The 27,906-nt window shown below is 44.9% G+C and overlaps 1 protein-coding gene across 4 annotated transcripts in view; it reads right to left on the reverse strand.

Annotated features, from left to right (window-relative positions):
* FOXN3 (forkhead box N3) overlaps window positions 1-27,906 on the reverse strand; it is a 207,768-nt gene that overhangs the window by 110,461 nt on the left and 69,401 nt on the right. For 3 of the 4 annotated variants that reach the window (XM_069858731.1, XM_069858730.1, XM_069858732.1), the window contains exon 2: window positions 23,291-23,847. In XM_069858731.1, the coding sequence (XP_069714832.1) occupies window positions 23,291-23,833 (543 nt within the window). In that variant the 5' untranslated portion in view covers window positions 23,834-23,847. Of the gene's footprint in view, window positions 1-23,290; window positions 23,848-25,975; window positions 26,155-27,906 lie in introns of those variants that run through there. The other variant, XM_069858729.1, reaches the window with a different exon arrangement.

Below are 27,906 nucleotides of genomic sequence, written 5' to 3' on the forward strand. Positions count from 1 at the left end.
GTGCACAGGGCATCAGACAGAACAATGCTTTTTAACTTTTGTCTCCATCACATCTAATCTGTAAGCATGAAGTTCTGTTCACAGACACCGTGACACCGGAGCCATTTCACTCACCAAAAGACACTACAGTCACGTAAAACAGAGCAGTCTGGAAACCTTGACTAAAACAAGTTTCTAGTTGGTTCCCAGGACAGTGAGCTAACATCAAGGATTCCTTCTAAACAAAATTCCCATCTTCTCAACTTATGAAAAAAAAAAATTCTATTTCATAGGAAACATGGGAGATTCTTTTTAGGCGATGGAGAGGCAGGAGGAAGGGAAGCAAAATACCTGCTCAGTGGCAACCCATGACATCCTGCCTTTAGCTCTGAGATGCATCAAGAGAAACACAACAATCACTCCAAAATCCACCCTTGGGAGAAAATGCCTTGCTTAAGTAACTTTCTTGCACTAGGCAGAGATGCCTGACAAATGACTTAAAAAGCATCCCGCAATACAACACACGTTACACGTCCTTCACCCAATACACCACTATTTCTGAAGGTTTGTAAATGGGCAGGCACTGTCGGAAATGAGTGGTTTGTGATTACAAAATTCACTGAGATTCAAGAGTGCAAGTCTACTGCGATCACAGATGCCATGTTGATTCAGGCAGAGGGGCTTTCCCACATCCAAAGAAAACTTGTGCAACCAGGAATATGACTCTAAGGCCAGCTCTGTGCAGACACTCGCAGACAGAGCATGCCTTACTTTTTCAGTTCAGCTATCGATGCCTCATGTCAGTATCGCCTTCCTCTAAATGAAGGGCATCACTGCTAAAGTCGGACCAACTCAGAACTGCAGTGCTTGACTTACATAGAGGCAAAATTAGCATACTAGTATCAAAACTGGGGAAAGATACTATATAACAAGTCTTAAACTTTAGCTGGCAAATGCTCAGGTAGACTTAAGATCAAGATGCTGAAGTTTGTCTGCCAGTCTGGTTAAAACTGTTGGGTTACCTTTACTTATCAGTATTTCAGGTTATCAAGAAAGACATAGTGTGCTTGCTCTGCTCACCTACATTGGCTCTCCAGCTGTAAATAGTTTCTATGAGTCATAGTAAGCCCTTATGCTCTTTAGCAGCTATCTACCTTGCAGGTGAGGCCAGCAGGTTCTCTAGTTTTCCTCTTTTTAAACAAATGAAGTAATTTGCAGGAAGATACAAACAAACCATTTGAATCATCTCAGGTCAGCTAGTTTTAAAAAAGAAAAAAAAAAGAAATATAACTGCTAAGGAATTCTTAAAGAAGAAAAACAAGGCCACTGTCAATGGTTGCTACTGTTATAAAACACATTCCTTAGATCCACTGTAATCTCGCATAAAAATTATAAATAACTCTTTATGCAGCATAAGGGTAGATTTTCTTCATTCTCTACCAACATTTCTAGCTCAGACCCCTGAAATTCTAGACGGCCAGTTTTCAAGAATTGCACTATAGAACTTAACAGCAATTTTAATGACAGGAACAACTGCATGGTAAGTGTTTAATTTTCAGAATCCCTCAGACAAAATACCCCCTACCTATGAAGTCAAAAGAGTTAGAAACTTCCCTTGCCTTTCCAAGGAAAGTTTGGCAACATTATGTGACAGCTTGACACCAAGAGAAAACTAAAGTAGTATTTGCATGCAGGGTAACAAAACTCTCACGCCCACTTCTCCTATGTGTTTTCAGCTCTTTTTTCAGTAAACCAGAAGTCACAGCTCAGCTCAAGCACAAAGCTCAAAAAGAGTTTTGACTAGCTAAAACACAATTATGTGACCATAAATATATGATCATTTAATGCATGAAATTAAAGGTTTGACAGGAAGGCTTGCTGGAGTATAGTGCTCAACCCCAAGTAAACCAGTTGCATCAAGAAACCATTGGCTTTTCTCAAGAAAATAAAAACTTGGGGATGTTTTTAAAGCATATTTTGCTCCAAGTGAAAACATCCATTAGTTCAAATCATATGTAAGTCCAAGCCTCTGTTTTCACTCTCATCTCTCAATATTTTAGCCTGCTTGGTCAATGAACTACCCAGAACACCAACACAGCCATTAACCTCTTAACCCCCTGACCTGCCTTTAGGTAAGTGCCTGATTCCGCTGCAAGATGCAGAGCCATTAACCATCTCCTGTCTCTGGTGTTACAGAATGGACACTGCCTTTCCAACCAGAGACGTGCGTGGATAAGTAACTTCACTGCGAACGAGAAGTATGATCATAGTGCAGAAGGACTACTTAAGACTCGAAATTAAACAAAACAAAAGCCCCACTTCAAACAGGAAATTGGGTATGGAAATAACCAATGCTAGTTATTTCAGTTTCCAGTGTTAAAGGAGTTCAAGTTAGGGATCTGAACAGGCTGGACCGCTGGGCAGAGTCCAATGGCATGAGGTTTAACAAGGCCAAATGCCGGGTCCTGCACTTGGGGCACAACAACCCTGTGCAGTGCTACAGACTAGGAGAAGTCTGTCTAGAAAGCTGCCTGGAGGAGAGGGACCTGGGGGTGTTGGTTGACAGCCGACTGAATATGAGCCAGCAGTGTGCCCAGGTGGCCAAGAAGGCCAATGGCATCTTGGCTTGTATCAGAAACAGCATGACCAGCAGGTCCAGGGAGGTTATTCTCCCTCTGTACTCGGCACTGGTGAGACCGCTCCTTGAATCCTGTGTTCAGTTCTGGGCCCCTCACCACAAGAACGATGTTGAGGCTCTGGAGAGAGTCCAGAGAAGAGCAACAAAGCTGGTGAAGGGGCTGGAGAACAGGCCTTATGAGGAACGGCTGAGAGAGCTGGGGTTGTTTAGCCTGGAGAAGAGGAGGCTGAGGGGAGACCTCATTGCGCTCTATAACTACCTGAAAGGACGTTGTAGAGAGGAGGGTGCTGGCCTCTTCTCCCAAGTGACAGGGGACAGGACAAGAGGGAATGGCCTCAAGCTCTGCCAGGGGAGGTTTAGGCTGGACATTAGGAGACAATTCTTCACAGAAAGGGTCATTGGGCACTGGCAGAGGCTGCCCAGGGAGGTGGTTGAGTTACCTTCCCTGGAGGTGTTTAAGGCACGGGTGGACGAGGTGCTAAGGGGCATGGTTTAGTGTTTGATAGGAATGGTTGGACTCGATGATCCGGTGGGTCTCTTCCTACCTGGTTATTCTATGATTCTAAGTGTCACCAGCACAAGATATAATAGTAGTTTTCTTTGTACCTTTGGACTAGCATGAGCCATCAGAGTGAAGGGTCACTTTGTGAGGAGGACCCTGCTCCCTTTGGTGGTGCCCCCACACAAATCCCCAAAAAGCATCCCACATGGACAGCTGCAGGTACAGGCCCTACGGCCCTGTCTACCAGCCACAAGTAGGGCAAAGAAGGAGCAGGTAACACCTCACGGCAATGGCTGGGAGAGAGCAGAGGAGTGACTGCACAGACAGCTCAGGTTTTACACAAATGAAGGCATTAATGGGCTTTCAAGCAATTCTTTTACCTTGGCACTGTCCCTCTCAACTATAGGCAAGTCAGAAATGTCTTCTAGTGTGTGACCTAGACATCCAGCAAATCCAAACTGCCACCAGAGAGTACTAACAGAAGGCATGTCCCCAGAGTCCGGGGTCCTGGTTGCACAAGGGACACTTCAGCACCTGGTCTGGAACGATTCTCTGTCATTATTTCAGTCACAGTGACCCACTGCCAGATGACATCATGGGCACAGCTGGTCCCCCACTCCTCCTCCAGCACACCTGTATGCCCATTTACAAAGGTAAGCTCACACAATACTACTGCCTACAGCCTGCAGAGGATCTGCTGCACCAAGTTAGCTTCCCTCTGCTCTCACCGTAAAATGACTCCTACAACAGGCCCAGGAGGTGTTGCATTATGTCGCCTCTTAAGTACCTCCTTGTTGAGTTTATAGCAAACCATTCTATAAAGCTGTTAGGCTGCCATATAGAAATCCTGCAAGCAGCTGAAGAAAGCAGTGTTGTTAACTGCCCTTAAACAATGCCTGGCTCCTAGATGAAGTAGCAGAGTGTTGTTTCAAGCTAGTGCCTAGCAACCCTAGACATCCCTGAAACCTCCCCAGGCTAGCTGAAGAAGACAGGCTGTGACACTGCTAGGCAGGAACAAAGTGCAAGATCAAACAGATGCAGGGAGACTGGGCTGGGAAGGCAGGAGAGCCCAGAAGACAAGCCTGTCAGCGTGATGGGCTGTCACACAGCATACTTGAGGGAGACAGGTAGCAAGCAGCATTAACAATGCTGTTTCAGCCTATGGAATTCCTGTGTATATATGGAAAGCGTTATCATCCCTACTCTACTGAAAAGAGAACTGAGGGGACACAGAAACAAAAGAATAAAAAAGGTCCCCTAAAAAGTCAATGGCAAAGAAAAAAAAACCCCAGAGACTCCAGACCAGCAGCCCATTCAGCGGGATGTACTAATTTGATGTCAGAGGGGCAATCATTAAATATTCACTGGTCACCCGATACTCTGTGTTATCTAGATTATAAAACTGGAAAAAGTACAAACTGCCTTTTCCTAAAAATACAGTTACATCATTTATGAAGATCTAGTGACAATTTTAAAACACAACCTTTCACTCCACAGATATTAAAAAAATCATTCAAAATAAATCTGTGCTAAAGGTTTGCAGGTCACTTTTTGCCTGCTAGTGTAGTAATGATAAAACGAGGCACTGAGTAAATTTCCAGGGGAAGGGGTTAACAGCCAGTAGAGATGTGTGGGAGGGAGTAGGTTTCACTAAATCCATTAGCAGTGACAAATAAAAATAGTAATAAGGAAGACCTGACAAAAGCTAATGGATTTGCACCGTTTTCCCATATAACTGTTTATTTAATGTAGGGGTTCTCCTTGCTTAGTATTTAATACAGGTTTGAGCAATGAATTGAAGGGGAAAAGCAGGCACTTCGATAAATGGTTTGAAAGGTTTCCAAGTGTCCCTGGGCTCCTTAGGGAAACAAAGCTGTTCTCTGTCCTGAGCCTCTGCTCCACAGCCCCAGCAGGTCCCTGTCACCTGCAACAGGCACACACTGAAAACATCCTCATGCAAACAAATTCAGAGATATTTATATTTTACCATTTCTCTTTCCCTCTCCTCTTTCCTATGGCTGAATGAAACCCCAGAAAGCAAAACAAACTCACTCCTGCGCTGCAAACATCCTCCAAAACCTCCAAGCATCCTCTTAGGAGAGCAACGAAGCTGGTGAAGAGGCTGGAGAACGAGTCTTATAAGGAGCGGCTGAGGGAGCTGGGGTTGTTTAGACTGGAGGGGAGGAGGCTGAGGGGAGACCTCATTGCACTCTATAACTACCTGAAAGGAGGATGTAGAGAGGAGGGAGCTGGCCTCTTCTCCCAAGTGACAGGGGACAGGACAAGGGGGAACAGCCTCAAGCTGCACCAGGGGATGTTCAGACTAGATATCAGAAAGAAATTTTTCACAGAAAGAGTCATTGGGCACTGGCAGAGGCTGCCCAGGGAGGTGGTTGAGTCACCATCCCTGACGATATTTAAAAGACAGACAGATGATGTGCTCAGGAGTATGGTTTAGTGGCAGATGGGAATGGTTGGATTCGATGATCCAAGAGGTCTTTTCCAACCTGGAGATTCTATGATTCTAAAACAAGGCAGCTTCTTGACTACATTTGAAGCCATCACCTCACTCACACAGTGCAAACTAGCAGAAACTTGCCAGGGCAGGGCCCAGCTTCAGGAACACCAACGTTGCCAAGGTCACAAGTCCAAACCTCACAGGCTTCAAAAAAACCCAAGACTTCACAGTGACTTGGCACCTTTGCAAGCAGCGTATGACAATGCTCTTCTCTCCCAAAGGTCAGGTACCATCATCAGGCTCTGGAGAAATGCTTCCTAAATTAATCAGTAAGGGATCCAAGCAATATCTCTGCAATGAAGGCAAAGCAGGGCAGGACCAGTTTAATTCCAGCAGCAAACTGGCCTCCTGCAGGGAGATCAAAACCCAGCCACTCGAGCTAGGGCGCTCCCTCTTAAGACACCGCGCAGCCTGGCAGGACTAAGACTGCAGTGCCTGCGGGAGAGGGCTTCACTCCCCTGATGGAATTTGGCATCTTTTTTATTGCAATAATAAAACAAGCAAGAAAACCAGCCTGAGAGCCACACCACTGAGTCCCACACACAGACAGACAGGGAACACGAAGGCCCTGATTGGCCTGGCTGTGGAGAAAGAGCGACACCACCTTCAGCACTAAACTCTTCCCACATCTTCTGGAAACCTGGCTACAAAAGCCTTCCTGGGAGAGACAGCAAGGCATCTCGATTGCACCAAAGCCTTCTGGCTCATAAAGGCTCTGACCTCGAGACTGCAAGGGAATTACATACACAGGCAGAGACAGGGAGGGGGCTGCTAAGCCACCTGCCCGCCCTTACCCACTACAGTGTTACAGATCACAAAAAAGCATCCCCTCCTGATTCTAGCTGTAACTTTTGTCTCCTCTGGCAACTGCCCTACCCACCTATACAGAAAAGCATAAAGTCTCTTCCCACTGCAGCTGGCAACATGCTCCAGCCCAACAGTGCCAGGGACAGCCAGGGCTATGGTGTTACCACAAGCAGAAGACACCACTGCATGTGGGTTAAGCGCAGCATGTCCTCCCACCCTGACCACACAGGCAGCAAGCCCAGTCCCCTTGCGTCCCCCACAGGCGTATGTCACCAGCCTGCACCCAGTCCAGGGGAAGAGCATCCTAACCGCAAATGTTGGGAAGGGGAAGCAAATGAGAAATTGTCCCCAGCAGAAGGATACAGTGGCAGGGCAAGAAAGCAAGCTATGTTGTTGTGCCTCATCCAAGTCATCCTCAAGGTGGAGTAAGTTAAAAGGAACAATACAGGAACTTCTCATTGTGAGAGCAATTAATTCATGTGCTTACATTTCCTCCTGTTTTTATTTTAAGTCTGCCGTAGAAGCACAGCCTTGTAAAAACAGTAAGGACAGACAAAGCTGCTTAGCTTTCAAAGTTTTATTCACAGTCAGATACATAAAAACTGTAGGAAGACTCCCCCTATTTTTTTCCTCCACGCAGCATCTCAAAAATAGATTTGACAATTATAATTTCTTGCTGTTGCCTTGCTTTTTTCAGGTGCCTGTATTTTTACAAGCAAAGGTTCATGGGTTGCAACTGGGAAAACACTAAAAGCAGCAGATGCAACAAATCCTGGCATGAAGAACTTCTCCAGCATGAGCCACTCAATCAAGCATATTTTAAAGTGGATAATTAATATTGCATTTCAGCTTCCCTGAGCACCTCCGCCGGTAAAACAGATTTGAAAGAGTGCAGATAGTTTATTAAACAAGGCAAAGTGACTACATTAGAGAAATAAGATGTAGACTCACTGGTGTGTGTATTTAAAGCAAAAAATGAATATTTAAATCTAGATTTTTTCCAAGAAAGCTAGCAACTCCCTGATCAAAACCTACAGCTTGGCAAGAATAGGAATCACAGGTTTATTCATGTCATTTCCCAGGCAGACTTGTTCTGTATTAGCAGAGCATAAAAGTCTAAATACTTAAGGATCCTGACTCAATATAGATCCTTCCTCTGTTCAAAGCCCACTTCATTTTTCCAGATGCTATTCCAAATCCCACAGTGATTTTGCTATTTCATACAAAAAGCAAAGGAAGAGTGGGTTTCCTCAAATTCACAGAAGAGAATTCAAAAGCACATGATGGAGGCAGCAGAAGAGAGTCAGCCTGCAAACTCACTGAAACAAAGCCAACAGAAATAGAAATGTCACTCTTCAGGGTGTACTTTCGGCTAAGCTGGTAGCAAACAGGATGTGAGCATCAGTTGCTGTGTGCAGACAAGAGGTTATTCAGAATAGCAAGTTCAGGCATAGACCAGGTCTTTTACCCAGTAAGGAAAGAGTGGGAGGAAGGGGTGGGGGAAAAACCCGTTTCAACCCACACACCACAGCCCTGCCTACTTGGGTTTTCCCTGGTCTCTTTTTAACTGAATTATCAAGTGCAACGTTCACAGACAGCCCCCAGCTCTGAGTGTATTAGGAGGAGAAGGAGGAGCAGAAATGAGAGGCTCCTCAGGTAAATGAGACTGCGGACAACCTCAGCAATGCCAGCAACCCTGAGGAAAGAGACACTGTGGCACTTGTGGAAATACACATTGTTAGAAAAGAAGGATTACTGCTTGGCTTGAACATGAGAACAAGAAAAACAGAACTTGGAGCAGGGGAAGGGAAAAAAGAGAGGACAGCGCTGTTTGATGGAGTCTAGAAACTCACCTTCTCACCTTCCCAGTCCTTGGTGTTTACTGGCATGCTATTACTCATTCTGATCATTTTATACAAAAAGGCTGCTGATCAATATTGCACAACAGTGATTAGTGCTCAGTGATTAAACATCAGTGTATGTATTTATCTGACTTAACATGCTTAAAGTGGAAGGAAACAGGGAGAAATAATTTCTGAGCGGACTCCAGTAAAGAAAACTGACAACTCATCCTGCATCAGATTTTGATGTTATGAAGAGTTCTGAAGTAACAAGGACGAGATGACGCATAAAATTCTCAGAAGGATGTAAAATTGTTTTCCTCCAAATTATTCATGATCAAATGTGCCCTTGAACAGATCTATCATCTAAAGGAAAAGAAAATCTCATTTATGGATGTCAAAGCAAGGCTATTTTGATGACACAGGTACCATGCGAACAGGCCTGCTGTGACCCAAGTCACTGCTCCAGGTCTCCTGTGATCTTTTTCTCTATCAGTTTCACACAGGAAGTCTTCATATTTGACACACCAAAAATAGCAGATGGTTTACAAAAGAAAATCTTGCTTCAAAAAAAGGTTGCAACTTCTTTTCTTTTCCGAAATGCAAACGTTCTTTCAGCACAGTGCAACGATGATTTAAAGCACTTGCCCCTGCCACATGTTCCTCAGACAGACGCTTATGAATGGTTCCATTTCTAGTTGATGCCAGTAAGAAAAGAGAGAACTAAGAGGGGAAAAAACAAAAATAGCAATCGAAAATGAATACCTGAATGAAAAGCAACCAAAAATAACATGCAAACTCCCTGTCAGAGAAAAATGCATAGATAGAAAGTGAGAACCAAAGTACTGAACGCCCTATCAAAAGGCTGAGCAAAAGGGAAGGGGCACCCTGTAATTGACTCCATTTCTCCTACTGAAGATAAAAAAACTTTTGACAGCAGCAATCTGACCTTTCAGAGCCACATAATGTACCAAGTCCCGCCAAAAAACAGTAACCAGCCGTGGAGCACGCTGGTGATGTGAAAATCCACCACTGCTGGCCCCACAAAAGGAAGCCAGATATAGCCAGCATGTGGAAAAAGGCTGTGATCCCCCAAATTGTCCTCCTCCTCATGGTCGTACCCAGTGACCACAAATGCTGACAAAACCTGCACTGTGCAGAAGAGGATTACTGTAATTGCTGTGTTTCCCTTGCAAAAGGCTCTCCAGGGCAATACTGAACACACCACCACCAAGAGAGTTTGAAAGAAACTTGACAGGTTACAGCTTTATCATAACCTCCAGAATCTGGCTTTAATATTGCTGGTTCATAGCACTGCCAGCATGCTCAGATTCTAGGTGCTTCTATTAGAAAACCACAAGAAGGTGCAAAATCATAGGAGGTGAGGTAAATCCAAATATTTCCAGTTGTCTTCATTTCTGTAAAAGAGCCTGGTAAAGATCCTAAAAGCTCTAAAATAAGGCACCCAGCCCTTCCCCATTATTTTAAAAGACAGTATGATTTTTGAGCCAATTTTGTAACTTCTAAGGCCTGAATCTCTATATAAATAGCTCCCCATCTCCTTCTCATATCCATTCATATTATTACAGATGCACCCTCCTAGATGCTACTGGTCTAACTTAAAAGTCGTACCACACAAACACAGTTATAGAACAGGCAGTTATAGAATTTTCTCCCTTTTTAAACGTAAGCACATCTCTCTACACTGCAAGAAGGCCAAGGCTACATGTGGCATGGATTGTAAAGCCACTTACACCAGCTCTGGAACCATTTTATTGTTTAACACAATGCCAAACAACAGCAATCAACAGATTGTCATAACAGAAAAAAACCCCAAGAGTTTACTGATGGAGCAGGTTCTTCCCCTTTTTTAACGCATGGCTCAAAGATTCAGAGTGCAAATCCAACAACAAGTTTGTGAATCTCATTTTACAAATTGTGAGGGAAATATATCAAAGTTGCTGTGGCACACAAATGGATAATCCTACCATAATTAAGACACAGACTCTTGTCCCATCAGCTCAAGCCCAGGCACACGCATTTTTGGCACACTAGACACTGGAGGGTGAGTGGGACTTGAGTGCTGGTGAAGGAGCAGATGGCAATTAGCAAAAGTGGTTCAATCATAAGCATGTTTACTTTGAAACTAAAATAATGCAAGTATTTTAGCTGGGGGGAGGACATTTTCCTATTTTTTTCCCACGTCAGCAGAAAAACAGGATGAGGAACAAGCTCTTTCCTACAATTTCAATACTAAAATTAAAACCAAAAGCTTTCTAAATGAAAATTTTAAATTTTTTCCTCAAACAAGAATGACAGAAAAGCTTATCTCTTAATAGAAAGGGTCATAATTACATTGCTAATTTTCCAAATTCAGAATTACATAGCTCTAAAAGCTAACAGCAAATGACACAAAGTGGACATGCTAAGCCAAGAATAAGGAACTACTCCTCTGAACAAAAGCAGCACTGCCCAAAAGGCAGTCTTAAAGGTGTTTTAGCAAAACCCAAAAGAACAAAATGGTTCACCAAAATTGAGGTGTTTTACCGAATTTTTAAGTGCTGGTTTATTTTGGAAAAAGCAAGAGAGACAGTTCAGGTCAGTTAAACTCTTAAGAGCGATCTGTTTAGACTAATTCATAACCAGTTGTGGCAACAGAACACATCTGTCCTAAGGAAATTTTGCAGAGATGTACAACTTTGACAGCCTCTTGCTTTCCTCACACATAGATGCAAGTAGCTAAAAAGCTTTGTCTGACAACCCAAGTCTATACTACTTTTTGTTCCTATTTTACCTTAAAATGTTTGGATGATCTTAAAAACAATATGACTATCTAATGTTTTTTATATATAAAGTATTTCTTATACACACACGTATACAGACAGGTAAAGAAATAAATTAATTTAAGCAGAAAAGGAGGTAGAGCTTGAAAAATAAAATCCTATTTGTCTCAGTAGCTGAGAGCTAGCACCATACTGAGTCTCCTGTGCAATTTGTCTCTATGACAGCTTCTTTCCTCCTTCTCCATTGTGCAGTCAAAAGTCTAGAAAGTATTAGAACTTGATATTAAATTATAAAAATCAAATCTGCCCTCTTTTACAACAGCAAGGTTTGTATATTTAGCCCTGAGCACTGAAGGGAAAAATGTTCACTGGGAAAGAAGGGTGGCAAGAGAGAGAAAACCCAAATAAATTGGAGCAATGAGGTAATTACGTAACAATAAATGCCTTACATTAATTGGCAAAACAGGAAAAAAACGTTTCAGACAAGTTCATCTGACCGCTTCAAAACAAACCATGCAATGCTAAGAGTGCCAGTATTTGTCTGATTCCCGGCCATCTCGGGCACATCCTGACTACAACTTCCCATCTCTCCCAACTAAAGACTGAAAACTCGCGTTTCCCCTCCACACGATGCATTTCTTCCTACCTTAGCTAAGTGGGCACACCAGTGATTTACTTAACAATATTCATCTACAAGTCCTTGGTTCTAAAGTACTTCAGGAAAGGTGGAATTACATAAGACTCATATCACTGTTTCCAGTTAAATTTATTTATAAACATAATTTCTGGAGGGGATTCCTGCAGAACTAAATACCTTTTGACTCAGGAGCTCTGTACCATTTTCTCTCAGAGTCTAAGTGTAACTGAGCTCCATCTGAGCCAGCAGCATGCAGTTCCTAAAGCTCTCAAACATTCCTCTCCAGAAGCCTTGGAAATGCCCTCAGGACCAGAGAGGATCTCTGGAAGTACAGTGCGTCTGCGTTATTCTAGGAGAATGCTGGAGAAGGCTGCGTGCAGGCTGCCAATGTAAGGTCGTGGTACTGAGGAGAATCTTACAAATAGAGCTTTTTCTGCATGGCAAGGACTTTATTTCTAAAGATGAACCGTGCAATAACTATTTAGTTCTCCCCAACAATTTAAACAAAACAGATCCAATTGCAAAACTGCTATGTTCGCTATGTTCTGTATCACTTAACCTTAACAACGTTGTTTACTTCGCCCCCTCCTAATGTAAAGCCAAAGCATTTCATGAACAGTTTCCCTATTTATATTGGAATGCATATAACATAAGGAGAGGTGTGTTCTCACTCTCCATCCTGAAGGGTGAGGAAAAGAGACAAAAATATGTGAATGAGAGCTTGAGATAAGGTATCCAGTACCTAACACTAGTCTTGCACCAACCCCTGCAGACCCTGAAGTTGCACTCCAGTTTTTTCAACTGCAAAACTCGGAGAGTTACAATAGTTGCCTCATCTCAATGAGCACCCTCCCACAGTAGGCAGCCATGGGATCTCATATCTCTGCAGTAGAGCCTAATTTTCTGCTCATAGCTTGAAAGAGTGTGGATTCAGCACTCAAGTAGATTCTCTTATGCAAAACCCCATCAGTAAGTTTCTGCTCTACATACTGCCATAGGCACTTTTCCATACCATTGAGACTTCCCCATCCAGCAGACTGTTCATTCCTCTGCATTCATCCCTCTGTCATCTTTCAGCAAGTCACACTGGCATTACAAAATCCTGATAGTACTCACTTAGTGGTAAACTGCTACCGTTCACAGCTGCAACGAAATATAGCAATTCAGCATGTTGTAGATAAGTGCTTTGGTATCTTACGCCACTAGCTGAGGGCAGCAATTTGGTTTGTTTTCTACTGTAGCTAAGAAAAAGCGATTCACATTCAAGATCCTTGGAGTGAGTCCTCTCACAAATTCCTACATCACTTCCCAGGACAAAGTTTCTCTAACACACAGAACAGATTTTGAAGAACATGACTAACAAATTAAAATCTACTGTCTCCAAAATTAATATTAAGGATAGCTGAGTAAGATCCAGATACATCATTTATGGCCACAACTGCTACTTCCCACAGCCCTCAGTCCCAATTCTGCTGTTGTTTACTCAAGAGTAAATCAAAAGCAGATCCTCTGAAGTCAGGAGTCCAAACTCGTGGGAGATTGAAGAGAACGAGTAACATTCCAAAGGGATCTGAACAGGCTGGGCAGAGTCCAATGGCATGAGGTTTAACAAGGCCAAATGCCGGGTCCCGCACTTGGGGCACAACAACCCTGTGCAGTGCTACAGACTAGGAGAAGTCTGGCTAGAAAGCTGCCCGGAGGAGAGGGACCTGGGGGTGTTGGTTGACAGCGACTGAACATGAGCCAGCAGTGTGCCCAGGTGGCCAAGAAGGCCAGTGGCATCTTGGCTTGTAGCAGAAATGGTGTGACCAGCAGGACCAGGGAGGTTATTCTCCTGCTGTACTCAGCACTGGTGAGACTGCATCTCGAATCCTGTGTTCAGTTCCGGGCCCCTCACCACAAGAAGGATGTTGAGGCTCTGGAGCGAGTCCAGAGAAGAGCAACAAAGCTGGTGAAGGGGCTGGAGAACAGGCCTCATGAGGAACGGCTGAGGGAGCTGGGGTTGTTTAGCCTGGAGAAGAGGAGGCTGAGGGGAGACCTCATTGCGCTCTATAACTACCTGAAAGGAGGTTGTGGAGAGGAGGGAGGTGGCCTCTTCTCCCAAGTGACAGGGGACAGCACAAGAGGGAATGGCCTCAAGCTCCACCAGGGAAGGTTCAGGCTGGACATCAGAAAAACATTTTTAATGGAAAAGGTCACTGGAACAGGCTGCCCAGGGAGGTGGCGGAGTCACCATCCCTAGAGGTATTTAAAAGACGGGTGGATAAGGTGCTCAGGGACATGGTTTAGTGGTTGATAGGAATGGTTAGAATCGATCCTGTGGGTCTCTTTCAACCTAGTGATTCTGTGATTCCAGGATAAGAAGGGCCCATAGCAACCTACCAAAAATGCAGAAGGAAAAAATATTTATGCCAAAGGAGGAAGGTCATTCCCTTTCTTCCTTCCTACTGTTGCTTATCTTATGTACCTCTGTCACTGATAAGTCTGACACCACCTTACAGCTACAAGAAATTCAGGACTTTGTGGAAGCCAGTAGAGCTGCCAGCAAATAGATAAATCTTGTCAGCATTCAGACTTTTATAACTGTGCTTATTTTCCAGAAAAGATAATCAGTTTTATTGCCATTGCAACAACCTGAACTAAATGACCAGACACAGCAGTGGTGAGCATGGCATGGGTGCAGTACCTCAACTACTGGGCACCTCAGCAGCTCCAGACACTTTATCAGTAAGATCTCATAGCAGGCTAAGAGGAATCACAGAGAGAAGGCACAGCAAAGCCAAGGCATTCTGCACTCCCTTGTATAATTAAAAGTGAGAATTGCTGTAAACTTCAGTCCCAGACATTAATTTTCCTCAAAGGGATAACATCTCAGGAAGTTCTTGCTTAGCAGCACAGCTAATGAAGACGCTCCTTGCCATCATCTACAAGGCCAGTTAGTCCCAGCCCAGCCAGACTCTGCTGAACAGTGAGAGTCCCAGCAGCCATCCACAGGGCCACTGTTCAACAGAAAAGACATTTCTGCTCCTTCAGAAGAGCCGCCTTTGTCTCCACAATTAAAGAAAACATATGGTATTACTTCTGTGCCTGAATTCTTCTAAACCACAGAAAACAGACACAGGAATTAAGTTAGAAAGCCTAAGATACAAGACTAATACAAGCATTTGAGCAGACATACAGGGTCCATTTTACCTCTAAATATGTCAGAGCATAAGCATCAAGGACTGGGACTCATAAGTGCACCTGGACTGCCTGTGTTTCTCTGCTACTTGTGAATTCAGCACTGGCAACCAATGTTGAGACCTCCTCCCTCCCTGAGCACACCTGTAATCATTTCTTGGTTCTGGAGCTGAGCAGGTTACCCTGCTTTTGGCCAGCTCTGAGACACCAGAGCAGGCAGGGAAAGGTTGGGAGAGGGATTGAAACTAACTCAGAATTAGATTGAATGATAGATGTTATGAAGCAAAATTAAAAGTTTCTTCCTTGAGACTAACACTTACCATATAACTAATCATAACTTATATAAATACAGAATCATAACATGGCAGTTGCTGCTACTGAAGAAAGCAAAATTCCATTCTTAAACTACTTAGCAAACTGACTTAAATCATAAGTACCAGAAAGCCAGCAAGATTCATACATGTCTCATTAAAGCAAACTTTCTTCAGTTTCTTCCTTTATCTAGAAAACAGCAGACTTGACTCATACTGTTTCAAAGTGCCAGATTATAAATCAAAAGATAAAAGTAAATACTTAAGTGATATAAATCTTTATTAGCCTAAAAAATACATATAAGCATGCAACAAAGTCTTTCCCTAGATGCTTAGTGAGCAAAACTTAAGCAGAGGCAGCCATGTGGGTTTATTTTTTTTTAAGCAAATCTGTGTTCACAAGACTAACCGTATCATAACACTGTGCTTTGTTGTAGCTACATGTGCTGCCTGCACCATGACCTCATCTAACATTGGCCTGCCCAGTCTTGAAATGACAGAACTCAATTACTTCAACATGCTAAGCCACCACTGACCAACACACAAATATCAACAAGCTAAATTAAAAATAAAGTCACACTGTGTCCTTTTCAATAAGGATTCCAGCTTGCCTTACCGGGGACTATTCACTTGTTTTAACTAGATTTAAGATGAAGATACAGCAATTAGCTGAAAATAATGCAGAAGCAGCAGGTATTATCAGCCTGGAGACTGCTTCTCAGACCCCATCAGGCCAGTCATCTGAATGACTTTACCAGAAATACAGAGCTACCACAGGAATGACCCGTTTTCAGCTGTCTGGCTCAGTGAGTGGGACACAGCAATTGCCTGAAACCAGAGCAAGGAAAGGAAGGTTCTCCAGCAGCTCAAAGGCTACTTCAGGCTGCCTGAAGAGTATTTTCAAGTCCTCAGTTTTTTCAACTGCTCAATTATGATCGAGTTTTTTAGATGCTTTTTCATGAGGTCTTCACCCAGGAAAAGAAACCATGCAGCACAATTTACCATGCTCTTTCAGCCGACATAAACCACTCCCCTTCTAGGAGAGGGAGAAGGAAGTCTAAGGGACACATATTTTGTAATTAAAATGGATTCTGTGATGTTTTGTTGAAGAACTGAAGTGTGAGAGAGAAGAGCACAGACTTAGCCAGACTGACAAGTCCAGTTCATCTCTGATGTTCAGCCACAACTGGAGGTACAGCCTGGTGCTCAGGGTCATATCTTGCCACAGGAGCTACATGGTGATCCCTCATGGCCCAGCATCCATTAATGGACACATGAAGCACTCCGGAGCACAGGTACTTCAGTCTCATCATCAGCAAGGTCTCTTGTGCTCAAATCAGATCGCGGCCCCAGGATCTGCACTTCATTTGCTGGCAGGGACAACCGCAGTCCATTAGCAACCCAAGAATTAGGAAGAAACTGAAGTGGTGATGGGGACTTAAGAGACAGCTGCACAGAGAAGTCTGACAACTGACTTTACAAACATCCTTCCCTCTTCCATAACAGCTTTTGAGAGGATCCACAGCAAAGCTCCACTCCCAGCCACCTCTACTGTCAATATGAAAATCTTTGGGCAACAGAAAGAAACAAACCTTGCAAAGCTGAGAAAACATCCATGCTTGTGTGCACACACAACCTCACACAGTTTGCTTTGGACCATTTAATCCATGTTGTCTGGACCCAACCCCACACCAAGCACCTCTCTGGGTGAAGACACAAGCAGCCACAGTGACTTCAGTGCAGCCTGTGCTCTTGAAGGTAAGAGCATCCCCCACTCCTTCCCTTCCTCATCTTCTCCTACTGGCACCTGGTCAGCTATGAGCTGGCTGAAAGCTGCAGGCACAGTTTCATGCCAGATTAAACTGAGCTGAGCCCACAGCCTGTGCTGACACTGGTGCTCCTCTGACCACACTGACCATGAGCTAAGCAGGGAGCTGAAAATGCATCCAACTAAATTTGCCCACTGAAAAATAACCCAAACAAAAATAAACATAAATAGTTTTCAGCTCGCTGATCGCGTGCTGACACACATGCCAGTATGAGCTTAAGAAGGGCTGGAAATACAGCCCCAGACTGGTTCAATCTCATAGCAAAGAGAACAGGGGCCAGGTGGGGCAGGGACCATGCCTGATGATAGCTGCCTACACTTTCAACACTTTTAAATCTGCTGTAAAACACCACAAACAGCCGCTAAACACAGGCCACTTCAACAAACAGCACAGTCCTGCTTCTGGGGGAAAATCAAAAGGAACATCTCCAGCAGCAAAACTCCTCCTGCTGTATTTAAAATCTTTTCTCGTTTCAACATAGCCTTTACCTTGAGGTAGGGACCACATCCATTACTCTGCCAAGCACTAACACACTACTCTCCCCGCCGCTGCCAGCCTCTAGCAGGCCTTTCTTCCATTAGGAATGGTTTGCCTCCTCAGCAATCCCAGAGTTATCCCCTAGCCTTCCCATCATCTCTAATCCCTCCAGAGTTGTACCAACACGACATGTCGGACTGCACTGTGACCTGAATCAGGGAATTAACCTGAAAAGCAACTCAAGAATTAAGAAAATGAGGAAAAGATAAAGAAGTCCAGCCAGAACAGATCTCTGAGAAGCTCCACAGTTTGTCACAGGAATGCAAAAGTTCATGTGCCAGAAAGGTGTTGAAGCGAACAGCCTGGAGCAAGGGAGGTGTGACCAAGGCTGAAAAATGGACTCATCAACCCTAGAACAGCAAGTAGCTCACTCCTGCTTTCCTGTCTGGGCTCCTTCAGTGCTGCTTAACAGGCTTCTTATCTTTGCTGTGGGTGAGGAGCACAGAAGGAGCCAATTACTCCAGCTGGTCAATGGTAGCCTGTCAATGTGCAGCTAACACCCCAGTTACCCAGCAGGGCGCCTGACCACAGGCTATCTTAACCAAGAGTGAGATAACATAAATACCTGAGTTATAAGGTTCAGAGAACTCTCTGGATATTGCCAGCTCTTCATCATTACTTGATAAAGAACTCATTGTACTTTGTACAACTCTAAAACAGTCAATACAGACAGAATCCACTGAAAAGGGTAAGCTCTGATGTAAAGTCAAGCAGCTGGAAACCAGTGAAATTGAATCGTGTTATTTCCACACGCAGCTCTAGGAAATCTGTTATTTCAATATTCTGTATAACTTGGATTTGCACTTCAAAAACAAAACTGAGAGCATTCAAGAAAAGCTCTCCGTAAATTGTCTTATATCTGGAAACCCCATATTACTGTACAGTTCTAGAGACTTCTACCATTGCTCTGAAATCAGATGACCTTCATTTCTTTAAATACCAATTTGAGGAGAATTTCTGATGCTAGACAGCTTTTTAGTATGACAGGCTGGGGTATGATAAAATGGATTTTGAGTTAAACTAGACAAATTCCAACTTAAAACCACAACAGCTCCTTGTAACATTTTGGGAAATTAACAGTTGAACCAGCTTACTAGAACGCTATTTTATTAATAGAGCCAACATCATCTAAGTCCTTCTTGTCAATCTCAGGGGTTGCTTTTTTGTTTCTTTGGTTCTATCAGATGTTACAAACATAGTGAAATTCTTACACTGTGCTATTTGTGTCAGTCTAAATGACAATACTAAAAAACAAAGTTCATTTCTATCCCTGAAGTGCCACTTGAGCATTCACAATAGATATTCTTGAATAATAACATCAAGAGAGGGAGGACAGGGTCACTGGTCCCTCACCTTTGTGTATATGCAGACTGGATTAGGAGATCCTAACGAAGAACAAGTAGGCTCCTTTTCCTCTCACTCCAGCTAGGCTTATCTTTCTTCAAGGTTTTACCCGTCAAAAGTCTAGACATAATCACATCAGAAAAAAGATGCTGGCAGTAAGGACTCCTGTAAAGCCTCCTAGGCCCAAAGGGTCCCCTGTGGCTCTCGTCAGGTGCCCTGGAACAGCACCTATGAGTGAGTGCATGAGACAAGCTGGACGCCAGCTCTTGCGGAGCCCTAGGACCACTCGGGAGTCCTCAGATCCCAGAGCCTGCTCCAGACGGAGGAGGAGCCTGGCTGGATCTCCATGACCCAGTTATGGACTGTGTACTTCTAAGAATAACTTTCACATCAAGCAAAGAGAATTTTATTCTCCCATCCCTATAAACATATCCTTTACCCTCATTACATTTTTATTAAGACGTCCCTCAGCACTAGTGCCAAACAAATCTTAAAGAGACTTAAATTTCTTCAGTGTGCATACAGCCAGCAGCATGTGTGCATTTCCCTATCTCAGACAACGCCGAGCAGACACAAAGAGGAACCGTTTTGATAGGATGGCTATCAAAAGAAGAACAGACCAGGGTAAAGACGGCAGAATAGCAAAAAGGAGAATGGGACAAGAGTCTTAACTTCTACAACTGTAGGCTGTTCACTGAGATAAAAAAATCACAGAGGAGCCAATGAGGTCAAACATCCTTTCCCCTCATCCACTCATTTGATAACAACAATCAAGAAAGTTTGCCTTCATAAAAGGCACAGACTTATGTGCCTTGAAAACACAATCTTACCAGCCTTTGTTCATTGCAGAAATGACTACACAAATAAAACAAATATTCAAAGAGGGGGAAAAAATAGGGATTGTAACAAAATTTTTCAACGGATCCTTAGATAGCACAGCACTAGTGGGCGCAGCTATAATTACAGCAAACCTACATAATGCGTCTGAACTAGCTTAGCCCTTTCCCTGCAAGCAGAGAAGCTGCCACATCAGTAACTCCGTTGCTAGGGCAACTGCTTACTTTCCATATCAACTGCAAACTCGTTGCTATGGAGACACATATACAAGAAAAATTCCTCTCTATAGCCAAGGACCAGATGGTAGGGAAGTCAGGGAAGTCATGGGCTAACGGGCTGTGCTAAATGGGACACACACTAGAGGACATTTAGATCTGTACGTTCACAATAGGATTAATCTGAATGACTGAATTCACAGGTCCAGCAGTATAAACAAAGCCAGGGAACTCCTCCTCTACTCCCCATCATGTGATACTTCACACTCTGGCCAACTATTATTAAACTGCTGAGCTCAATGCAAAGAGGTTTGTACAATCAAGGGCTCAGCATTTTCCCTTCTTCAGCACGGCTCTCTGTCTCCATGCAGGAGATCAGCCTCAGTGCAAAGTTACACGAATAGTCACTCTGTCGGTCTGCCAGGTAAGCCTGATGGCACTGCAGCTGAAGTGCATAAACAAATCTCAGGAGGAACAATGTCTTTTCCCAGCATTCCACACCAGACCTAGAAGCACCAGGACAGGGCAAGTCGAAAGATGCAGCCTGTGTTTCTTTTTCTGTTCTATGACAGGAATCTCACATCAGGAAATGAAGGCATTCATACGCCGGCAGAGAAAGCCGCGTACAATTAAATACATATTTAGCCCCACAAATATGCATTAGTGGAACCGAAGACTGAGAAAACTACTATGCAGAGGGAATTCAAAAAAGAATCATGTGTTCAGCAGATTTTTTTTTTAGAAAAACGATTACTGAAAAGCTACACAAACAAACACTGGAAAACATAGAGGAAAAGCTTCTAGCTTTTCACAATGTGTCAACGCACATCAACCAGCAAATGCCCGCAATTCCCAGCACTGATTAACTCCTTCTCCCCACACAAAACATGTTTCAGAGCCTACCTATCTTGTTAGCATTTTATAACATGCCATTTGCTAAACGCTTCTTTTTCCACAGAAAAACAGTAAGACAGGCAAACTCCAAACCCGCAATTTGCAGAAAGCGTCTGCAAAGGAGAAGTAGTGTTCCCCCTCCCCCTGCCCCAAGCTCCAGCCTAAAACCAGACAACCCTTTAGATAGCCGCTTTCCTTCTGAACAGCAGAAATGCTGGCTGTGAGGTACTCGGATCAACCCCAAGTGTGCATGTGCACACACACACGAAGGCAGTTGGAGTTTACTGCTTTCCAAGTCCACAATTAGCTGTCAAGCACCTGATTCAGCAACTCTGACTGAGAACTCTCTGGACACTGTCTGCAAACGTCCCTTGGCCAGGACATAAAAAAACCCCAGCAAGGGTCTTAAATCAACAGCCTTGCTACGTTTCATGTTCGAGATTCTCAACTCATTCACTTCAATGCTGGCTACCTGTGCTTACCAGCATCTCCAGGGGATGGATTAAATTCTTTCTCATAATCTGGGATTTTCCAGGAATTAATAAAACCCCACCTCATTATTCATACGGGCAAGGCCTCCCACCACACCTTGTTGTCTAGCTATGTAACCATGGCTCTAATCACAAATTCGAGACGTAGGTGACTAGTCACGCATTGTGCTCTGCCACTTCCCCGTGGAGAAGCCGCGCGCTGTGGTATTGTTCATACCAGCTCAGCAGACTGCTGGATATTTGACAGATAGAGATGAAGACAGGTTCCTCATAGGAAGAAAGCTGGAATCTAAACAGTTAACTTGTAAACAGAGGAAGAGGGATAAAACAAAACACACATGGCAGTGTTAAACACATGCCTGGCCAGTTACAGTATTTTGGGGTTTTTTAAATGTATTGTGCAAAGGTTACCTATGGTCTGGGATAGGATCATGGAAGTCTGGTGTGGCACTCGTTATTATAGTCTCGCTTCCAAACAAAAACTTAAGACTCTGCTTTACACAAAACAAGATCCAGTTCAGGAACAGGTTTTTTAATCTCCCACACAATCCTTCACAGCAACTAATTTATAAAAATACCAACACAGAGTGTGTGATCACCAATATGTGGACAGTGGATTCTAGGGAATGACACTAAAAAAAAAAAAAAAAAGAGAGAGAGATAGAAGATAAAAGAATCAATTGTAAGAAGGAAAGCTCCAGAGAAAAGAAAGTTTGGTGATCTAAAATGAAAAATTGCTAGTTTTGTTTAGGGTAGTGCACAACTTGTAGTCTAGAGTTACTTGAGCTCCTATTCCACAGCATTTAAAGTTAAATTGCACCCAAAATAGGGAGAACAGCACCACCAACAGAAGTTTAGTTTCAGGATAACCAGTTACAAGACAATCACGGCATTTACTTCACTGAAATACAAAAGTTGAGTGCATCTGTTGTTTCTGCCAGGAGAAAGTGTCCACCTTCTGATCTCCAGCCGATTTTAGAGACAGATGGTCAGTGATGTGATTTTACCTGCTATTTATTTCACTAACCTGTCAGAAGGCCTGCGAAATTATTCTGTGAGGTGATATTCTTATCAGTATATTCGTTCTTTGCCAAAGATTCATCAAGACCACTGCTTCTGAAGACTATCCCCTTCAGAAACCGATCCCTGCTCTCCGGCAGGCTGACAGGGTAGAAGGCTGTGCAAAGGACGGCCTTCGCTGCTTGGCTCACCTCCCCATTCCCTCACACACAGCCTCTTCCTGCAGATGCTGCTGAGGATTCAGCAATGAAACCAGGCACCAACAGAGAGCTGAAAGGAAAATGTGCTCTGGGCCCCAGGCTTCTGCCACCACACTGGTCACAGAAAGCTACGCAAGCCCAGGGAAAAAGCACCTGAAATTTCTGTGACTGGCAACCTTCACCTCTGATGCCAGACCTATCTTCTCTCTTTGACGAGTTCCTCTAAAACCTCCTTGAAACGGAACGAATCACCAAAATTCAGAACTGCTTCTGTTTGTTTGAAAGAAAGAAAAGTTTTTCAGATTACAGCACAGCCCAGGGAAAAAGCAATGGGTTCTTACATAAGGCATACCCTTTCGCTATACATTTGTATAAGCCAAGAACAGCAAGCAGCCTATTTATAACATGATTACATTCATCTAGTATAGCTGGAAACCATTACCACAGCATGATAACTAAAAACAATATTTAACCACTATGCATGAAGACACCAGCTGGGGGGAAAAGGAAAAACACACACACACCCTGAGTACTTTCCTACAGATGTCTAGACAACGAACTTAATAAAATCAGAATGAGCCATGCTAAAGAAATGTTGGCTCTCTGAATTTAATGAACTACGTTACCAGGAACAGCATTGGATATTCTGCATTTCATTGTTACAGACACATTCTGTGACCAGCAGGTATCTTTGGAGTCAGACACGCTTCCCTAGCTACAAACTTACCTGACTTCTGTCTTTGTCCACTTTCTTAAAACACTTATTCAAGGATAGATTATGTCTCACAGAATTTTTCCATCCAGTAGGTGCGTTTGCAAAATACGGAAAGTGTTCCAAGATCCAGTTGTATATATCCTTTACAGGCAGTCTTTTGCTTGGTGAGTCCTCGATGGCCATAAATATGAGGCAGCTAAACGAATAAGGAGGTTTGCAGTTGGGGTTCTGCTTGGCATCATAGGGCATGTCAGAGTGGGCAGGAGATGGTGGCGTGTCATCACCGATGTCCTGAACGGGGCTAACGCTCCTTAATACCGAGTCCCCAAAGCTTTTCAGCAAGTTCTTGCTCTCGTGTAACCAGTTTAGATTAGTTAGTTCTTCATCTTCCATGGCCCCTTTATCTAATCTGATGGCAGGCAAAGAGAAATCTAGGTCCTCATCATCGTGAAGTGCCTTTGATAAATCACTATCTTGGTAACGCTGGCTCAGTCCGCTGGGAACACTAATTCCCGAGCCCTCTGGCTTCTTACTGGGAGGCATGACTGGACCCATTTAGGCAGCGACTCCTGGGAGAGCAAACCCAGAAGAAGGGGAGAAAGAAACAGAGAGAAAAGTTAACTCATAGAAAGATACTGCATAACATTTTGCCATCCTTTCCCCAGCTGGTCTCTCAGCTGTCTTTGTTTAGCCCCAGCCAGCAGCTAAGTGTCACAACAGATGGGAAAGAGAATTGGGAAATAAAGTAAAACTCATGGGCTGAGATAAAGACACCTTAATATGACAACAAAGGAAGACAGAATAAGGATAATAATAGCAAGGAATATAAAAAAACGTGTGATGCAGAATTCAATGCAATTCCTCACCACCTGAGGACCAACCACGCAGCCCATCCTAACCAGCAATCATGGATCCATGAGCTCTCTTCCCTGGGCCAACTTCCCATTTATATGCTGTGCACAACACTATGTGGTACGAAAGATCTCTTTGGCCAGGTTGGGTCAGCTGCCCGCCTATGCTCCTCCCAACTTCTCATGCACTTGTACACTTGCAAAACATGGGGGAACTGGAAGAGTCCTTGATTTCTTAGCAACAACTAAAATCATCAGTGTAGTATCAACACCCTTCTTAAACTCAATCTAAAAACCAAAAGCTGCTGGGAAGAAAACTAACTCTGTCCCAGCCGAACATAAACATTACCTGGCAACAACTAAAACAATATGTGTTATCAACATTGCTCTCACACTGAACCCAACAGACAGCAGGTACTGGGAACAAAATGAACTCTATCCCAGCTGAAATCAGGACATCAGCCTTTTGCTACCTGTGTCAAGAACAACAGACTCACATAAACACCCATCCACAACTAGTGAGTAAAATACTCTAAAGTCCAGACAAGGGAAGAAATTTCAGTTAATGGAACAAGACAATAATCCTAAAATGCCTCACTTCTGCACGTATGTCAAGTCCTTAGGATTTCCTGTGTGAGGCATGCCCCTTTAATGATGAATACGTGTATCAAACCATGGAATATTCAGATCGTATCACTTTAATAAGCATGTAAACTAAAAAAAATAATAATAAAAAAAAGCAGGGCTTAAGGCCAGTTGTTTCAGATTAAGTTCAGCTGTTTCACTTTTGAGGACAACACAACAGCACGGTGATTAAAGTCACTCTGGCTAAAGGCTGAGGCAGACAAACATCCAATCTGACTCCAGTTGCAGTTGCAACAGAACTCAGAAATGACAGCAGAACTTCAAAACCCCAGAAAGCAACGCACGGTTGTTTTGGGACCAGGGCCAAGACACGGGGAAACAAGCGCCAGAGGAATAGAGCACTTAAAAAAATGTATGTAAACACAGGAGATTTTAACATAAGCTGGACTGCATTTCAAACACAGTAAAAAACAGAAAGACCGCTGTGATGCTCAACAGCAGCCTGGGAGAGGGGGGCTGAGCTGCCGAGAGTAATATTCAGAAGGAGTAATAATATTCAGTAATGTTATTACTGTGAGCAGTAATATTCAGAAGGACCCGAGCCTTTCAAGAGCCGGGTGAAGTCGGGTGCCTGCACAACTCAAAAGAAAACAGGAGCCCAACAATTCTACTTCAAAACCAGGAGACACAGGCTCCCTTGGCTCCTCTATTCAGTAAAACTGCCAGGATTTAGGTCTCGACAACAGCAGCGAAACAAAAACTGGGAAGAGTTAATTACAGATTTAAAAACGATGAAGTTTCCTGCACGTGTGTTGAAGAAGAGCAAAATGATTCCCCGTATCTAAAACGTATCCTCGGCAGTTCCCCGAAGTCACGCAGTCACACAGGTGGCTCTTGAAGGCAAAAAAACTATAGGTAACGACAGAATGTGCCATGTACCTACAGGGAAAAAACAAACAACAAAAAAAAGGCAGAGGCCGTTCTGGAAAGGTAAAGGGGAGTTTTAAGTGCTACAAAAGGGCAAAACCGAGAAAGCAAAGTTCTTCGGCTCCTATAAACGCTTTACCCCAAAGCGGCCATTACCAAACCCGAACGGTACGGAACTTTGGGCGCGGAGCCCGCTGACCCAGCCGGCACGGGAGGCGCGGGGGGACGCGTGCGGTTCCGCACGGGAGAGGGGAGGGAGCCCCGGGGGCGGGCGGCGAAGGGCGGCGGGGCCCGCGCTCGGCCCGGGCTCCGGGCGGCCGCACCCCGTACCTACCCAACTTTGGCTCCGACCGCAAGTTACGTCCCACGAGCTTCCCAACAGGAAAATTACACGACGGCTGACAGTGAAGTAATTTAATTGCGCTGTTGCTATGGCAACACGCTGCTCTCTTTCTGTTTAATTTGCCCGTTCGCCAGCGCCCTCCCCGAGGGCCGCGCCGCGCCATCCCTCCCCTCCCTCCCCGGGCAGCGGCGCCCCTCGGTGGGGCGGGGAGCCCGGTTCCCGCCGTGTGGCGGGGCGGAGCGGGGCGGGGGGGGGAGGGCAGGTTAACGACGCCTCCGGACAAAGGAGCGCCGGTCCCGTCGCTCCGTGCCCCCGTCCCTCCCGCAGCCCGGGGCGCCCCGTCCCCGCGCCCTCCGCTCCGGGCGCCGCCGCCGCCGCGCGCTGAGGGCCGGGCGGGGGGGGGGGGGGGGGAGAAGCGGAGGGCGCGCGCGCCCATTGGCGGGAGCCGCGGCCAATCAATGGCGTTGCCAGGCGACTCCCCCCTCCCCCCCCCCGCCAGATGTCAGCGGCGCCTCCCCCCCACCCCCAACCCCGAGCGCCCCCCCCCCCCGCGGAGACTCACCCGGCGGGAAGGGAGGGAGATGGGGGGCGGGGGGGGGGGCGAGGGGAGCGGCGCCCTCAGCGCGGGCCCCGCGCGGCCGCGGCGCCAACTTTGTCAGTGCCGGCGCCGGGCATGGCGAGGGGGCGCGGAGCGGGGCCCCCCCCGCGGCCACACCGCCCGGCAGCCTCAAACTGTTTCCACTGCAAACAAAAAAAAAAAAAAAAAAAAAAAGAAGAAAGGAAAAAAAAAAAAAAGCGACACATGACCAGGGAGGGGAGGGGAGAGAGACGGAAAACGTGGGCCGGGCCAGCCGAGGCGGGAGGAGGGCGGCGCGGGGGGACGGGCTCCCCGAAGCCTGCTCGGCTCTGGGATGAACGAGCCCGGCTCTCCCCAGCTCGTCCTGCACCGTGACCTTCTCCAATTAGCAACAGCGGCGCGTTTCCCCGCTGCCGCCGCGCCTTGGCACAGCCGGAGCTAACTCCAGTGAAAACATCGAAACCCTTCGGTTAGTCGGAGTGAACTAACTCGATTTAAAACCCAAAAAAAGAAGTTGCCAGGTCTAGGCAGCCCTAGTTAAACATACAGGCTCCCGTGTGCAACGTGCTTGACCTCGAGCGGCTTCCACGATTGGCGGCACAGAATTTCGGTACAGCTGCCCCCCTGGAAAACCAGAACTGCTCCACAGCCGATCCACAAGAATCAACAATTTTCTGCTCTGGCTAAACAAGGCTTGCAGATTAGCATACTTCAAAATTATTTTTCCTTTCAGTATAGAAAACCAACGTATAAACAGTACAACAGAAGTTAGAAATACAGGTACATCAGCAGATCCTTTCCGATGCAGCTCTGGACACAGAAATTATTCTTAAGCCAAGAAGAAAAGCATTTTAGTAATTTTCTTTATAAGTTACGACAGTTGTCTCAAGGCTGTGCAGGAATTTTGTGCTGGCCCACACAGTCAACATCGCCCTGCTTAGCCACGATCACCACTGTATCCCCCTGCCCGTTTGCATCTATACTCAGACACTTCCCAGGGCATAAGCTACCTCTTTAAATGTCTCTGACACCTGCAAAATTCGCATTTTTAGACAAGAGAGTGGCAACTACCTTATTCTCAAAGTGCAGGGTGAAAAGCACTTAGTTGATTCTCTCAAACTAGAAATTCCTGTCATAACTCACTAAGACCTTCTTTTGCTGACAGCTTTCCCTCCCCTACCCCGTGAAGTGCTATTACACATTCTTGCATATTTTCAAGAAGACATGCCAGCAGCTGGATAGAAGAACGGGAAGAAAACCTATCAGGCAACAGAGTATCATCATTACCCACTGGTAACCCTGCCTTGTGACTCCACCAGCCCTAACACTCCAACAGTCAGCAGAC

Source organism: Phaenicophaeus curvirostris, chromosome 5 (assembly GCF_032191515.1).
Source record: "Phaenicophaeus curvirostris isolate KB17595 chromosome 5, BPBGC_Pcur_1.0, whole genome shotgun sequence".
NCBI lineage: Eukaryota > Metazoa > Chordata > Aves > Cuculiformes > Cuculidae > Phaenicophaeus > Phaenicophaeus curvirostris.